We start from the raw sequence: 16,541 nt of genomic DNA, 5'->3' as shown, positions 1-16,541 counted from the left end.
GGGAGCACGGGGGTTATTTTCCATTTCAAGCCTTGTGTACAGCACATGCACCTCGGGCGACTACAACGAGGTGTACATGTTGAAGCCATCATCGACTAGGCCTCCATCGCAACTTGTCAACCAACACAGGCCAAACTTGACCGAGTCCCTGTGCTCGCAACAAAGCCATCCGGCCGCCATGAACCTCCGAAGGCTGTCCGAGAGCCGACTCGTCTCGGGACTGTGAGCCCGGCAGCCGGACGCAATGTGCAGGTATTCCCGGTCCCAAGGCTCCCGGAAGGTCTCTCTGCCCGCTGACTTTGGTACGTTTCCCACGGCCATCTCCGTCTCTGTCATTGCAGTTTTGACGAGCTCCCACAGCCGGCTGCGTCATGTACCAGACTACGCAAGGCTATCGCTTCATCTTCTCCAATACCGTGCCGACATCATCATCCCAGTGTTCTTCAGAGGTGAGAAATTGAATGGCGGCCTGAACGTGCTCCAGATACTCCGCGGCCTGTTGTCGGGAGTAGTTGGCCACGTCCCACCGCAGCGAGAACGTATACGTCGTGGCTTTGGGCCCTCCGATGCCGCTCACAATCACGAGGCCTGCGTCACAGCGTATGGCTATCCGAGACATCTTCAGGTGGCGAAACTGGCCCATAAGACCGGGCACCCAGGTCAGGAGCTGGGACCGGTGGACCTCCATCATGGTCTCGTCGGAGCCGCTGCCCTCCTCTCGCAGGCGCTCGAGGACACGCCAGAGAGGGGCGTGGCAGTGCTCTGTGAGACGCGCCTGATCTCGCTGAAGGCGGGAGAGAAAATCGCGGGCTGGCTCGTGGGGCAAGACCTCGATCAGATTGCAGGCCGTCTCCATAGTAGGGCCGTTCACATCCGCCGACTCGTACATGGCCGCGTCCATGGCCCGTACGCTGGCGGGAACAAAGGGGAACTGGCCTCTTCCGGCTTCCAAGTTGTTGAACACGGCGTGGCTGTGGCCAGTACGGCTGGTGCTCACCAGTGCCATGGCTGCCTTCAGGACAGTGGCGGCTCCGATGCCCGGCAGCTTTGCTTTCAGGTTGACCAAGCCCGGGGCGTCGAATTCGCTGTCCAGGCCGTCCGGGCCCTCTTCGCTGGCCTTTCGCGGAAGAGGTGCGAGGGGATACAAGCCGTCCTTGTGCTTGTGCAAGTCCCGCAGTCGCTGGACGTGGTAGTCTACGGACAATGTGGCCGACGGCGAGTGGCGAAGGGCGTGGTAGCTGTCTGCCCACGCCTTGAAATCGGTGTGTGCACGCGGCTTTTGCCCTGGGCTGGCAAGAACGTGGTCCAGGTCCGCCAAGAAGTTCCTCATGGACGAGGCATCGTGGGCTAGATGATGGACTGCGTCGTCATGGTCAGCAAGACGTTGTTGCGCGAGGTGATTTCACCGCCGGCCCTTTTCTCTGAACGCACCGTAGTATACAATGGCCGCCGACTTTGCCTCTTCTACGTAGACGAGAAGGGCATGGAAGAGGGGACCTGGGAGCCTGGCGTGGTCTTTGTAGGGATACTCCAGGGCGAGCGTTGCCAGGTCGGCACAAGACTTCACAGGCGCTTCGGTAGAGATGCACTGCTCCCATAACTTGGGCGATGGTCGAACAGTCACATAAGCCCCATGTTGGGCTGGGTATCCGGCGTAAAAGGAGGTCAGTATCGGATTGTTTGCCAACGCTATGCGAAGCGCTTCACCGAGTTTCTGGGCCAGGGTTAGTAAACTGCACAGGGGCTTCATTCAATACAAGACAAACAGCCTACATCTGTGGTGGGACTCGTGGTTTGGAACGCCATTGCAAAGTTCCAAGTATCGATGATGCGAGCGTCTACTAGCACCTGCAAAAAGTCGTGGGCGGGTGTCACGGCAGATACGTCTTCTGGCCAGCGAAAGCCGCTGGTCTCGACCATCTCACGGAGTGAAGTCTGCATGTGCCTGTTCGTCTCGGGTGACGGCCAAGTCGAAGCCAAATCTGCGACTGAGAAAGGTTTCTCAGGCTCGTTTGTGTTCGCACGTGTCTCGGCCAGTCCACGACTGGTATTGCTTGTGTGTTTCTGCAGAAGGGCAATTTGAGAGTTGAGCGTCTCATGATCTGCCATGTCACGAGCTGAGATACTGACACCAAGGTGTTTCCGCACGTAATCTCGAACCCTCATTGCCACGATACTGTCCGCAAAAAGAGACACCGGAAGGTCTCTGTCAAGTTCTTTGGCGTTGATCCCTGTTGCCTGGCTGTAGGCCTGCAGCAGGCAATCTTCATGGGAGGACTTGGCCGAACACGATCTTATTTCAACCATTTTCTTTTGCTTCAAGTACACGCTTGATAGTTTCGACTTCTGGACCTTTCCGGAGGAAGTCCTCGGGAAGTCGTCAAGGCCGAGCTGTCGAAGCTTGACGACGTCGACGGGAGAGCACTTGGGGCCGATTTCTGCAACGATGGCGTTGCGTATTTCGTCTACGGTGGCTTGAACAGCGTCTTCGCATACGACGATTGGTACACTGCCGGCGAATTCATCGGGAACGCCAATCACTTGGACCTTTCAGGTCGCGGTGAGTATCTCCAACTTTGACATGCTAAAGAGCCACGGATTCAATGGTTGCTTACTGATTCAGAACAGGCCCGTTTGATAACGGCCTCCATGGCTGCCGGGGAAATGTTCAACCCTCCCCGGTTTATTATGTCTTTGTATCTCCCTGTGACCGAGATCCGACCGCTGGGGTGCATCACGGCCTGATCTCCAGTCATGAACCACGTGCGGCCGGCATTGTCTTGATAGAACTGGCCCTCGCTCGCATCGTCACCACCCAGATAGCCGTCAACGAGACCTGGGCCGCTCTGGTGAAGTTCACCGACTTCCCCCAATGCCAACGGAACTCGTGAACCTGGAGAACAGATCTTGACTGAGGCTCCGGGGGACGGATACCCAGCAAAGGTGGTATTTTCGTCAATAAGGTCATTTGGGTTCAATGGTGCCGACCAGACAGGACTGCCTTCCGTCATGCCAAACCCAGTTGACACGCCCGTGCTCTGCAGTCCGTCAGCAATATATCGCAGGTCGTCTGGGATGATGGCGTCTCCGGCAATGCAGACATCAGCTAGAGAGGACCTGAAGGGCATGGACCGATGCCCAAGAGATTCTGCGAGACGGTGTAGCGTTGTCGGAACAAGAGCTGTGTGGGTGACCATTTCACTCTCCATGGCATCGATGGTCTTGTCGGGATCAAACTTTGAGCTCGGGTAAACAATAGCAGCACCGCTCATCATGAAGTGGAGAGCAAAGAAGTACCCGATGGCGTGATTATTGGGCAGCACCGAGCAGAATATGTTGGACTCGGACGTCCCGCCGAGAGACAGATTCTCGGAGAAAGCATTGAGCGTGGCATTCGTGTGCGGCACGCCTTTTGGCAACGCAGTTGTTCCACTGGTAAATAAGACAGTCACAGGCTTCGACTCGAGGTCCGTTTCCGTAGACGTTGACCCAATCCGATGATGAAGGGGGCTTGATAAGGTGTCTGCACGAGTCTTCATGCCTTCACCCGGGGCTGCCAGGACGCTTTGGAGACAAGTCCAGCCTACAACGTCGCAATCGTCACTTCCGGCAATGGACCTCGTCGTAAGTTCAAATCGCTTGCCCAAGACAGCATCCATCCTCTCCGCTGTAGTATTGTCATTGACAATGACAACACTTGGAGTCACCAAGCCAAGAACGTGCGCCGACTCCTCTCTATTCAACAGAGATTCGGGATTTAGCGGCACAAAGGGGCATCCGAGTTGATGAGCAGCCCAGAACGACATGACGAACTCGACGCCATTGTACAGATAAGTGACGATGGTGTCTCCCCTTCTCAATCCCCGACTTGTCAGTCCCGTAGCCAGTCGTTCGACCATGGCCGTCAACGTGCCATAAGACCAACGCAAGTGTGTAGAGCAAGATTCTTCGGCGCGGCTTGCAAGCACGTAAAGATCTTTTGGTTGATGGAGACTAACGACGGCAAGTCTCGTGCGGTGTCGTGCCGCGGCGTCTTGCAGCCTCTCCCAGATTGGAGGTTGAGGTTGAGGTTGACGTGAGCAACCGCCAAAGGCTTGGCTCAGGAGCGGTTCTGTAACCAAGGCCATTCCGTGTATGCGTTTTAGCCGACGATATATTCATCTGAAAAACTGAAGTTGGAAATCTAGGCGCCGAGGACGGACGGGCAAAAGAAACACGCGAGGTCCAGGGAAACCAAGGCAGTGGAGATCTTTGCCGCTTGCTGGGCACTTGGTGGAATCCATGAACGTTGCATCGCATGGAGCTGTGCCTTCATTCCATCATCGTCTCCATTCAAGGATTGTCTTGGAACAGGTATCCTCTGCAAGCATCTGCAGCATCCACCTCGCCCACCCGGTCCAGCGTCCAGACTGGTGAGCCTTCTCGATTCCACATGACATCTCTAGCATCCGGGTCGTACTTGGACGAGGCGAGCAGCTTCGTGATTCAGACAACGGCAACACTGCTCAAATGGTCATTCCAGGGTTGTATTTCAGCCGTCACCTACGAGAAGAGATTTAGCATCCAATATGTCAACGTCACATCCCAGCCGGCCGGTGAGGAGCTTGAGGCAAGCTGGCAGTGTACTGCGCCCGAATCTCGTTTTGGCAAGGCAAGGTAGCACTCGAGTTTGACCGACTCTGGCTTATCTTGTAGATCCTGGTGCGTATGAGGCTGTCACATTCATCCCTTGCGCCGAATACTGTGGGTTAAAAATATACAACGCTACCCCATTCCCCATCTCAAACACCAACTTTTTGGAGTTTCTTGACCATTTTTTTGGAAAAACTGGGTGCAAATTTGTCGGCATGATATTACTGCTTGTCCTTGGGTTTCTCACTGCACTGCTCGCTGCATATCTCGTCTCGTCGGTAGGAAGACGAGATCCGAAACTCCCGCCGGGTCGGTTGATTGGCTATCTTTCCATGACAAAATTCAAGCTGACACCCTGCTAGGGCCGCCGACGCTCCCTATCATTGGAAACTTGCATCAGATCCCGACGACCTTGGCGTATTTGAAGTGGGTTGACTTGTCCCAGAAACTCAGACGATAACTGACTCTGACCCGTCTCCAGGTTTTCGCAATGGGCAAAGCAGTATGGCGAGATCTTCTCCCTCAAGATGGGCCCAGAGACCTGCATTGTCCTCACGTCGCCGCGGCTGGTCAAGCAACTTATAGACAAGAAGTCCAATATTTACAGCCATCGACCGGTTTCGTATATCGGCTATGATATCATTTCCCAGGGCGACCACTTTCTCCTCATGCAGTACTCGGATAAATGGCGAGCATACCGCAAGTTGACTCACAAGTTTTTCATGGAGAGCATGGTTGTCGAAAACCATCTTGCGCTTGTGGACGCGGAAGCTGTCCAGATGGTGCGTGACTTTATCGAGTGGCCGGAGAGCTATATGCAACACCCGAAGCGATTCACAAATAGCATCATAATGAGTCTCGGTAAATGTCGCACCCAGCTTCGCCGGTTCAGGGAGAAAGGGGTTGTGTAGAGGGAGAGAGAGATGCTAACTCGGTCCAGTATTTGGAACACGGACGCCCGACATCAAGGCCACTCACATGAAGAGGCTCTACCGTATCATGGAGAACTGGGCCGACGTGACAGAATTCGGCAGCACCCCGCCCGTAGAAATCTTCCCCTTTATCAAGTACCTCCCCGAGAGCTGGTTCGGAAACTGGCGAACTCGGGCACAACGAGTGGCCGAACAGATGAATGGTCTTCATCGAGAGTGGCTCAACAACGTCGTCGAGAGACGCAAATCCCAAGGTTCGCGCGGCTGCTTCATGGACCACGCCCTAGATCAAGAAGACTGCGGCAAGCTCCCTTTTGATCGGCATGCGCTCTACTTTCTTTGCGGCTCCCTGATGGAGGGCGGTTCAGACACCACCGGCTCGACCCTCGTCGCCTTCATCCACGCCATGACCAAATGGCCCAGCGTCATGGAAAGGGCCCAGGACGAGATAGACCATGTCGTGGGCGACGACAGGTCACCCGCATGGGAGGACTACGCACGGCTGCCATATCTTGCCGCCTGCGTCAAGGAAACCTTGCGCTGGCGTCCGGTTGATCCTCTTGGCTTTCCGCATGCTGTAAGTGAAGACGACACAATCGACGGCATGGTGATTCCGAAGGGGAGCCAAGTCTTCATCAACATCTGGGGCATGCACTATGATTCCGCCAGATTCCACGACCCAGACACGTTCAACCCAGAGCGATACCTCGGCGTCACGCAGCTGGCCTCGGAACTGGCAAACGGTGACTGGGAGAAGCGCGACCACTATGCGTACGGAAGTGGCCGGAGACTATGCCCGGGGATTCACCTCGCAGAGCGCAGCTTGTTCATTGCCATGGCGAAATTGCTCTGGGCGCTGCGTTTCGATGCTGGTCTTGACTCAGCAGGCCGCGCGATTGACCCGGATGTCCGCGTCGAGACGGCCTACACCTCTGGGCTTTTGATCTGCGCCAAGAAGTTTCCCTGCAGAGTTACCGCCAGGTCCCGGGCTCGCAAGGACACGATTATGAGAGAGTTCGGCCTGGCTGAAACGCAGGTGTTTGCGAGATACAGCGACGTCAAGGAGTGGTGAGAGGAGGCCAAGCCGTTTCCGAGGATGATGTCGCAATTTGGGAAACACGGCGAGGAATGTCCAGGAGCTGGCCTTGGCTGTGTGCTTCTACCGACGCCACCTAGAGGGATAATCGAAGCCATACCAGACGAGCTGAACGCCTCAAATTCTGATGAGGCCACCACGTCCTGGCATCAACTGCCAGCCTCGGGAACGCCCCATGCGACGCTTGCACCAGGGCCTTCTGAAAGAGGTCAAGTTCTTGTTTAGGGGGGCAAGCAGCTGCCCAAGTATAGTCGTACACATGTATGCTTGGAGTGCTCAAAGCGAGTTGCATCAGCACTGGTCTATGTTGGTTGGTATAACTGGGTTGTAATGCATTCTGTGGGCATTAGGTAGTAACATATAACTAGTCGGAGCCGTAAACGCGCCACATTCGGTAGACGCAGGGTTTCCACAATTAACTGCGACTTGATGGAGTCAGCTTGGGCTCTAAGCGTGTGTGGCTTGTCATGACTGCCAACTTTGTTACACCCATGAGACGTGGGGAACGTTTTGACAAGTGACACGAGACACACAAGAGACCCCCTCTCCCTCTCTCTCTCACGAATTGGTCCTTTCCTTGGGCTTCATTCTTCTGTATCGAACATCTTGGACAAATCAAAGGCACGTACCTTTCAAGATACTCGCAAGCCATGGTTGTGCTCAAGGCAGAGTCGGAATGGGGCCACGCACCGCCTCCCCAGACGCCGTATAGCATCGTCAGCAACATACCCGGATGGGACATGTTAAAGGGCGTCCGTGATGGGGACCTGGCTCCGTTGGCCAGAGTCGTACATATTTACCCTCGACTATCGCCGACTCACCATGTCCGCACAGTCAGTTCTCATCTCCCCTGGGCCCCTCCACGCTCTTCAGTTGTATTGTATTGCATTGTGCTGTGTCGTCAGACACCATTGCGGCGTGGCTAACTCGAGCTTCTGGACCGGGCAGCTCGCAGGAGCCGTTGCAGAGGCAGTCGGGCTCCAAGGCAAGGGATGTATGGTGTATCTTGACCCCATCATGTGGAAGTACACAGCCAGCCATGCTTCGCACCAGCAGCGCCAGCAGTCTGCCATCTCTCCGGACAAGTTGACCTTCAAGGTGGTCGATGTGGCCGGCCATCGCCTCTACGCCGTGCTATTCGAGCCCGAGCACATCAAGGCGCTGATGCTGAGCTGGGGCACTCCGGGGATAGGACTCTCCATCAGAGGGGCCGAGCAACTCTTGGGCGGCATTGACACCTTGACCGAGGTGCCCTTTGAGAGTCCAGACGCTCCTCCGACGCCGACTTGGACGCCAGAGGCGCCCTCGCACGAGCTGCTGAGACGGCGCGTCGTGGAGCTGGTCCAACACGGCGCCATCGACGCGCAAAAGACCACGTGCCAGCCCAAGGACGTCTTCCTCTACCCCAGCGGCATGGGCGCCGTCTTCACGGCCAAGAACCTGCTGCAGGACTATCGCCCTGGCTTCGTCAACGTCGAGCTGGGCATCGTATTCCACAACACGCACGACCTCCTGCGCGAGGAAAGCCCGGGGGGCTGGAAGCATCTCCGCAAAGTCGACCAGGAGGGACTGGACGCCCTGGAGACATGGCTCGAGGGCCAAAGGAGCCAGGGCAGCGGCGCGACATTTGTGTTTGTTGAGTATCCGGGCAATCCAACCCTTGACACGCCCGACTTGCCGCGTCTGAAGCAACTTGTAAGTTACCCCCTCCCTCCGCGGGTCGCTCTTGCCCTTGCGGCCCGCTCTTGCCTTTGCGGCCAAACAATCTCTGTGCTCACGCTCTCGCTTCTCCTCTTCGTCCAGTCCGAAAAGTACGGCTTTGTCTTGATCGTTGATGACACCCTCGGCTCCTTTGCCAACGTCGACGTCCTCGCTCAGGGCGATCTGCTGCTCACCTCTCTCACCAAGTCCTTCAGCGGCAGGTCGGACGTGCTTGGCGGCTCTATCGTGCTCAACCCTCTCTCACCCCACTACGCTGAGTTATCCAGGCGATTCACCGAGGCTCACCGCAATCAGCTCTTCGCCGCGGACGCCGAGGTGCTCCTGTCCAACTCGCAGGACTACTTTGAGCGGACGGCGCGTCTCAACGAAAACGCGCGCACCATGGCCGAGTTCCTCCACCAAAGCATCGGTCAGCCCGACTCGCCCGTCGTCAACGTCCAGTATCCGAGCTTACTCCCAACCAAGGCCAACTACGACGCCTTCATGCGCCGTAGTACGCCGGAGCTCCCGACCCCAGGGTACGGATGTCTCTTGACAGTCGAGTTTGACAGCGTCGAGACGGCCAGGGCGTTCTACGATCGCTGTGGCTTCTACCCTTCTCCCCATCTCGGCGGCCACGTCACAATCATGCTTGCGTACAATATGTTCATGTTTGGCAAGGACAGGGACGAGGCGGCGGTGTTGCGGCCATGCGGCATCAAGGAGGAGAGCGTTCGGATATCGGCAGGCTTGGAAGACGCCCAAGACTTGTTGGATACGCTCCAGGATGCTCTCAATGCAGCAGTTGAGGCGAAGAGGGGAAGCAAGACTCTGTAGGTGGACGACGTTGCCTCGACTGAAGCAGACGGCTAAGTGACCACCACGACCGTTCTCTTGTTTCCACGATTCTTTCTGTTTAAGGTAGCAGGGACAAAGAGCTATCCGGTCATTCTTGGCTGCACAGGCTTGTCGTCCTCGTAGAACCACGTTTCCATCCGCCGCTTTATAAACTGCCATGTGCTAAAATTGCACCGCGCATGCGAGCTGCATAGGAGCAACGGACGTTGTCGTTCTCTTGTGGTGGAACGACGACAACAACAACCAAATCAACACGAAAACGAAAATAAAAATGTCTCCAAGGCTGCTGTGCCTCTTTGTGAATCCTCTCCGTTGCATCTCAACGCTTTCACAGCCCGAACTTGTGCTTCCAACGCCACATCAATCTCCCTCAACGAGTCATCTGATGTTTAGCCTGCAATAGACATCACGAGCCGAGCCGTGGCGCAACCCACGATTCGATCTCGGAGCCGAGGACTCTTTAACATGTACGAATCATGCTGTTGGCGTGGCGATTGCAAGTGTCGCCACGGGAGCTGGTTGATCCAACGTCACGATGTATGGCAAACAGCTACGACGCGATCTGCAAGCATGTGTGATTCCCACGTCACCTTGCTCATGTTTAACGAGGAGTCATTCAAGCCCGTAATGGCCAACTCGCGCAATCGTCAAAGAACAACAGCCCACCTGAAACAAAACACACATGCTGCGACGGATGGCTGGCATGATTTTTCGCCCAAGACGATATGAATGAAGGAACATTGAATAGATGCCTTTCGTGCGCACATTCCCTAAACTATGACGGATGCAAACATCAAAATACGCTACAATTCGCTTCTGGTAAATTCACCAATGGCCACCCTGACAGCCTGCCGTTGGATGTGAAGAATCGCCGGCCCGTCCCACCAAAGCACTGCCCGTGGTTGCGCAAGAATAAGGTACGGAGACAAGCCAGAAATTTCGTTCAATGAAGGCTCTATATACTCGACAATCACGGCGCTCTCTCGCCAGCCGGGCAGTGCCAGCGTACCAAACTAAACAAGTCTTGGAGAGGCGTGCTGAAGCTGGTCTAGCCCCTATCCCCCCCTATTCAACAGACGGCGTGAAAACGGCTTTACATCACAAGCCTGTATTGGCTGCGCAGGCCTTCGTGGTGGCGGTCACGGTGACGGGAGCCTTCTTGGTACAGGTAGGAGTAGGCTTGCACGCCTGGCTGTCAACGGCGGTGACGGTGACGGTTGGAGCAGCCGGGCATGCGTCGCCGGCCTCGGGAGCTTCAGAAATTGCCGCAGGGGCAGCAGAGGTCGCCGGGGCAGCAGCACCGGTGGCGGGAGCGGCAGAGGCATCGGGAGCGGCAGAGGCATCGGGAGAAGAAGGCGCAGCAGAGCGCCCCATGGAAGGCGTGCCGCTATTCTTGCAGTTTTCCGAGCTGACTGCGGTCTGGGCATCCTCGAGGTCCTTGGCAAGAGGAGCAACGATGCCTTGGGCGATGCCTTGGGCAGCCGTGGGGACCTTGCTCACGATGCTGTCGATCAAGGCCTTGCCGGCGGTCTTGATATCGCCGGTCTGGCCGTATGTGACTTCGCACAGGCCGGCCTTCTCCAGGTTGGGCACGGCAGCCTTGAGATCTGCCAGGAGGGCATCGCCCTTCTGTTGGAGTTCTTTGGCCGGAGCTTGGAGGCCAAGGGCCTCGGTCAAGGACAAGGTACTGGAGGGGTCGACCTTGGCCTTGCCGTCCTTCATGGCCTGAAAGAGAGCGTTGGAAGCTGACAAGAGGGGGGCAGGGTCGCCAGAGAATCCCTTGAGGGCGCTGGCCAAACCATCGAGGCCTTGTCCAGTGGCGGTCATGGCATCCTTGATGACGGCCAGATCACGCTGAACCAAGACGCCGGCGTAGGCACCAGAGGCCAGAATGGTCATGGCGAGAAACTTCATTGTGAGAGAGAGACAGCTCCGTGTGGGCTCGTCGACTGGATCAAGACAATGGGTTGGGCAAGGCCGTTATGAGGTTGGCTAAGAGGGCTGAAGAGACGATGATGCTCCCAATTGTTTCGCTTTCGAAAGACACGGAAGCAACGCCGCCATTTTATATCCGAGAGCCTGGACTCTAGACATGGTTGGCCCAAGGGCTTCTTCTCACATGTATCTTCTCACATGTTGTTTCCATCAAGAATGTCCAGGCCGGACGGAGCCTTGGGCAGCGTAAAGGCGAGGCTTGACGAGCCCGTCCAAGTCGTATGTTGATCAAGAGGTCAAAAATCGACGAATCAAATACGAAACAACGACGAAGGCGACGACGACGGCGGTGGAGAATCGAAGTTCTAGTTCCTGAGTCCCGGAGTCTGGGGTTGCAACACTAATAAGCCCCGGATTGTGGCGTCGGTCGTTGGTTTCGAATCGACGGCCAACACGCCAACCGGGCCATGTGCTCGGTCCCATGGACTACTCCTTGGCCCTCGCTTGCCTTGTTAGGGCAGGTCGATGCTCTCGATTGATCGGGGCAAAGTTGCGCAAGTCGGGGAATCCTTGCACGGTCGACGCTCAGATCTCCGGGGAAAGAGGAAGAAACAGACTACCAAGCGCTGTCTGTCAAGAATAACTGGTTACTCCGTATGGCTAGTTCGACAAGTTGGCCTTGGCAGTCCCAGCACGAGCGGTGACGGTTGGTGTACGTGAAGTTGTCCCGACTGGTTGACAACCACCTCGGCACACATGCTCACATATGACATCGTGGACACCCCACTGGAAGTTTGCTCTCTTGTCTTGTTCTTGTTTTTGTACTAGGACTAGTTCGGTCCGGCTGAGCAGGGTTTGAATTAACGTCTTTCGTTGCGCGAAACTAACAGTATCCACGCTTCGTCTGTGTATCCTATCCGTGCTGTCGTGGGCACGGCTGTGCGCGCAAGCACAACTCTTCGACAACAATCATGCCCTGCCCACCGAATACTGCCCTCATCTCCGTGGAGGAGGGTTACCAGCGCGGACGTGGCTTGTCTTGAGCTGTCCAGGTCTGGCACGGAAGCACAGTTACAAACTACTAACCGCTTGGGTTCTGGTGTCGACTTTGCCTCATGACCTTCACGTCTCTTCAACAACAGCTCGCCGCTGTACCGAGGGCGTATCGCCATGTCACTTGAACATGCTGCCTCTTGACAATACCCAGCGATTACCCATCTGCCCGTTCCCACGGCTTCCCATCCTTGAACTACAATTCAGGAGCGTTGCAACCCTGACTAACTTCAAGTACCTCGGCGCCTCCCGACTCGCCAGTCCCTGTACAAGGACGCGCGAGCATGTTCCTAGTAGAAAGGTGGCTTTACGCCAGCCAAACCATATTCCGGTCGACGCGTCTGCGGCTAGGTGACCCCCAGGCCGTGCCGGCATTTTCGCTGTGTGTGCGGACAGGGACCGACACACGCGCGTGTTATCATTGTTTCCTCTTCTTCTTCTCTTTCCCACGCAGGGTTGCTACTGCGTCAGGGTGCCATGCCATCATTTGCGTTTGCAAGCCGCTACCGGCTGACGTGGATGAATCAAGGGTTTACTCTTGTCCAACGATGATTTGTCGTTTGGGCTTGCCGACGTCAGCGAACCATTCGCTCTGAATCAAAACGCTACGTGTTCATGTGTGCCTGGCCTAATACGGCGTGTTGAGCTCCATCATGTGTGGGCTACCGTGTCGGCGGATTTGTTGATCATGCGTCCCAATGTGAGAGATGCCGAGGGAAGAGAGGGCGATTTGGCCATGGACGCCGCCGCACCGGCTGCTGCTCACGACGACGCCTCCGTCCAAAATGTCAAAGTTCACGGGGCCTTTGAAGAGGTCAGACACGCGAAGCGTGGGCTGAGGCAGCGACACATGCAGATGATTGCTCTCGCCGGCACAATCGGCACCGGCCTCTTCCTGGCAACGGGCAAGGCTCTCGCCAACGGCGGCCCCTTGGGCCTGGTCCTTTCGTACGGCATCGTGGGCTCGCTCGTGTGCGCCGTGGTCCTGTCCGTGGGCCGAGCTAAGCGCCCCTCGTTCCTCTTTCGGGGGGCATTGTTCGCCATGCCGAGTGGTTCGTCGACCCGGCCTTGTCCTTTGGCCAAGGCTGGAATAGCACCTATGCAAACGCCATCCTGCTGCCTTCCGAAATGGTTGCGTGTGCCGTCATCATGGACTACTGGACGCACGTCAACCATGGGCTATGCATCAGCCTCCTCGGCGGCCTCTTGGTCTTGAGCAACATGCTTGCCTTTGGCGTGTACGGTGAGTTTGAGTTTGTCTTTTCCATGCTGAACATTGCTCTTATTCTCGGCGTCAACGTCATGGTTTGTGGGAATCCGGCAGAGGAAGCACACGCGCGTCCCGGCTCTCGACTCTCGTCCCCGTGGGTGCCGCTAACCACGGCGGCAGAGCATTTGCATCACAGCCGGCGCAGGACCGCACGGCGAATCCATGGGCTTTCGCTTCTGGAGACACCCGGGGCCGTTTGTCCAGTACGCCGGCATCCCCGGCTCCTGGGGCCAGTTTGTCGGCTTCTGGAGAGTCCTGGTCGGCGGCGCGGCGTACGCATTCTCCAACGTTGAGAACATATCCGTGGCCGGGGCAGAAACGCAGAGCCCGCGGCACAACATCCCCCGGGCCGCCAAGCGTGTGTTCTGGAGAGTCATGGTGTTTTATATGCTCACCGATTTTGTATCGGACTCATCGTCTTCTCCGCCGACCCTGCCCTGACGGCGCGCTCGGGCGATGCTGGTGCGTCGCCCTTTGCAATCGCGGCCACCAACGCCGGCATCAGGGCCGTGCCGACAATCATCAACGCCGCCGTTGTGGCGAGCGCCTGGAGTGCCGCCAACGCCGGTGAGTCTCCTACCGCTGCCGCTGTCACTGCTACTTGTCCATCGTCCATGCTGCGGCGGGCTGCCCAATACTGAGTGAGACCCGTACAGCGATGCTCGTGGGAACGCGGACCCTCTACGGCCTCGCCCTCGAGGGACATGCCCCCGACTTCTTCAGGCGGACCAGCCGCTTCGGCACGCCGTGGCTTTCCGTGACGGCCGTCGGCGTCCAGACATGACTCTGGAGCACCAACACCTAGATGGTATTTTCTTGAGTATTGTCCTCGCAATCATTGATTGATTCTCTTGGTATGGTACTGGCGAAGAAAAAGGTCGAAGAAGAAAGAAACACCAGATCGTCGGCAATTTGGCGTCCGCACATTGCAAACACCCAAACAGACAAACGAGACAGTCCTAGCGAATCATGGCCTCGGGTTTCCATGAAAGAGACGGGCAAGAAAAAACTGCAGCCGTCCTAGTCTTCGGGCCATGCCTCCTTGGCTCGGGCACTCTGCAAGGACCTTCCTAAATAGGAAATCGGCGCGGCGCGACGTCCGAGGGATCCGCGGATGTGGGGTCCAAACGGCGGACTCGTTCGCGTGTCCCGGACGGGTCCTCCTCGCCGCAATGACAAAGAAATTCAGGTCGGGCCTCGAGATTGCGGGATTTTGATTAGCGGCAATTCCAGCGAGGCGATATAGTAATACTAGACAGATGATGGGGGCGAGCACGGCCAGTGGGCCAAGCCCCCTTTTGATGGCGTTGGACAAGCCCGTTCTTTGCATGCCATCCGCATCCCGTCCGCGCCAGGCTCTTCGTCTGTATAAGCTCAGTAGCTGCAATAAGAGAGCCGCGGATAAAACGACTGATATTGCGTGCAAACTCAGGCTCAAGGGATGTATCGTCTTCTAATACCTCCCCTAGCTTGTTGGCAACCTTATTTATCTGCCTGAGTGTTGTGGGCGTCTCAAAGTCGGAAGAGTTGTTGTGATATAACGGCGGCGGCGATGGTGTTGATGTGTAAATTGCAGCTCGTTGTTCAAGGGCCTCAATTACAGGCTGTGGATTGTAGGGTGAAATTCCAGTTTTTCGAAAGGCTGTGAGAATAGTAGTAGTCTTGAAAGCTTGTTTTCGTACAGCTTGAATGCAAGCAAGGAATTCAATCTTTGTAATATTCAACACGCCGTCTCGAACAATGATATCCAACGCCTTTGCATGATAATGCTTTAGTGGCTGAAATATCACAACATCAAGAGGTTGAAGGATGTGTGTAAGGTGCGAGGGCAACGCAAAGGGAATTATATCGTGCTGTTCGCAGTATTCAACGAATTCAATTGTATGGTGTGATCCGTGGCCATCTAGGATTAAAAGGCGATATCTGCCTATTGGCGTTGCAAATTCCTGAAAATGCTGTATCCAAGCAACTGCAATTTCGTCATTCGTAAAGCCGGTTGGTGAGACTGTTATTTTGGTATTAGCTTCAAGCTCCTTTATCCGATACCAGGACTCCATGTGTTTTTGCCCTGTAAGGATAAGAAAGGCAGGAATAACTTTGCCGCCAGCAGAAATGCATTCTATTGCTGTTGCAGTCTCCCTGTTTTCTGGCATTGAAAATAGATGCGCTCTTCTTCGCTTTGTAACAACTAAATGGTCCTTTCCCATTCCAATACGAAAGCCAGTCTCATCCATATTCCAGATATCTTCAGGAGGGACTCCGTACTGCTGAATAGCCTCTTTAAGCTTGTTGTAATAAGAAAGAGCTCTTGTCACATCTTCTGAAGCTTTTCGACTTGAATCAATCTTTTTTTGAAGACCTTTATGATAGTGATGCCGCTGGATAAAGCGTGTAGTCCATCGCGTTCCAACTTGCCTAGGCGGGGCAGTTGACGATGCCCTCTCTTTTAGGATGTAATTTGCAGCATCTGTAATGAATTCAGGTCGTACAGCGAAGTTGGCCTTATCAAGGCGATCGATATAGTTACATAAAGCAACTTCCTCTTCTCGTGAAAGCATTGTATTTCTTGCTGGATGGCCTTTCCTAGCAGGAACGCCGTTAGCACGTCGTTGAAGCCGGCTACGAGGCACGTTGAATTTCTTCGCCACAGAGCGAATTTTTGCACCTGGATTTTCCTCAATATACTCAAGAGCCTCGTTGACACGTAATTCGACATCGCTTTTTGCCGTTTGGACGCTAGTTGCAGCCATTTTCGCGGTTCAACGCGTCTAGGTTGAAAATTGGCCCGCCTTGGTGTCCGGCCCGCCTTGCTGTCGAGCACCACCTTTGGTGGTGAGGGCTTTTGCTAGCCGAACCACATAAAGTGGGGCGGGCACGATTAACTATCCTGGTTGCGCCGGATAGATGAGTTTGTTTTGCTTCTGGAAGCGCTCCAACGCGCCATTCGTCGCTGCTGGCCGATGAGCAGCAGCATCCATCTGTCCGTGGAATGGTACGAAATGCGCAACGGCCTATACGACTGTGCAACGTACATTGCCTATTGGCTGCTCTAGCTGCAGGATTG

At 55.5% G+C, this 16,541-nt stretch overlaps 6 protein-coding genes across 6 annotated transcripts; 3 read left to right on the top strand and 3 right to left on the bottom strand.

The window, feature by feature from the left end:
• Positions 1–391: 391 nt before the first annotated feature.
• On the bottom strand, positions 392–4,127 carry MAM_07839 (AMP-dependent synthetase/ligase; the record flags this gene model as incomplete). Its single annotated transcript, XM_040826637.1, has 4 exons — positions 392–1,359; positions 1,432–1,714; positions 1,774–2,547; positions 2,616–4,127. 4 exons carry the CDS (start codon positions 4,125–4,127, stop codon positions 392–394), a joined length of 3,537 nt encoding a protein of 1,178 aa, XP_040675376.1.
• Positions 4,128–4,432: 305 nt separating this feature from the next.
• MAM_07838 (Cytochrome P450) lies at positions 4,433–6,636 on the top strand (the record flags this gene model as incomplete). The annotated part of the gene is made up of 5 exons (XM_040826636.1): positions 4,433–4,622; positions 4,696–4,941; positions 4,995–5,058; positions 5,114–5,493; positions 5,573–6,636. 5 exons carry the CDS (start codon positions 4,433–4,435, stop codon positions 6,634–6,636), a joined length of 1,944 nt encoding a protein of 647 aa, XP_040675375.1.
• Positions 6,637–7,482: 846 nt separating this feature from the next.
• MAM_07837 (cystathionine gamma-synthase) lies at positions 7,483–9,198 on the top strand (the record flags this gene model as incomplete). The annotated part of the gene is made up of 1 exon (XM_040826635.1): positions 7,483–9,198. The coding sequence occupies one exon, from the start codon at positions 7,483–7,485 to the stop codon at positions 9,196–9,198; it is 1,716 nt and encodes a 571-aa protein (XP_040675374.1).
• Positions 9,199–10,317: 1,119 nt separating this feature from the next.
• Positions 10,318–11,133, bottom strand: MAM_07836 (cell wall protein; the record flags this gene model as incomplete). Its single annotated transcript, XM_040826634.1, has 1 exon — positions 10,318–11,133. One exon carries the CDS (start codon positions 11,131–11,133, stop codon positions 10,318–10,320), a length of 816 nt encoding a protein of 271 aa, XP_040675373.1.
• Positions 11,134–12,895: 1,762 nt separating this feature from the next.
• On the top strand, positions 12,896–13,918 carry MAM_07835 (Amino acid/polyamine transporter I; the record flags this gene model as incomplete). The annotated part of the gene is made up of 3 exons (XM_040826633.1): positions 12,896–13,242; positions 13,302–13,512; positions 13,598–13,918. The coding sequence occupies 3 exons, from the start codon at positions 12,896–12,898 to the stop codon at positions 13,916–13,918; spliced, it is 879 nt and encodes a 292-aa protein (XP_040675372.1).
• Positions 13,919–14,694: 776 nt separating this feature from the next.
• On the bottom strand, positions 14,695–16,227 carry MAM_07834 (transposase; the record flags this gene model as incomplete). The annotated part of the gene is made up of 1 exon (XM_040826632.1): positions 14,695–16,227. One exon carries the CDS (start codon positions 16,225–16,227, stop codon positions 14,695–14,697), a length of 1,533 nt encoding a protein of 510 aa, XP_040675371.1.
• Positions 16,228–16,541: the final 314 nt, after the last annotated feature.

This window comes from Metarhizium album (assembly GCF_000804445.1).
Source record: "Metarhizium album ARSEF 1941 chromosome Unknown scaffold_37, whole genome shotgun sequence".
Taxonomy (NCBI): domain Eukaryota; kingdom Fungi; phylum Ascomycota; class Sordariomycetes; order Hypocreales; family Clavicipitaceae; genus Metarhizium; species Metarhizium album.
Note: the sequence above shows the minus strand (reverse complement) of the source record. Positions and strands in the feature narration are given on the sequence as shown.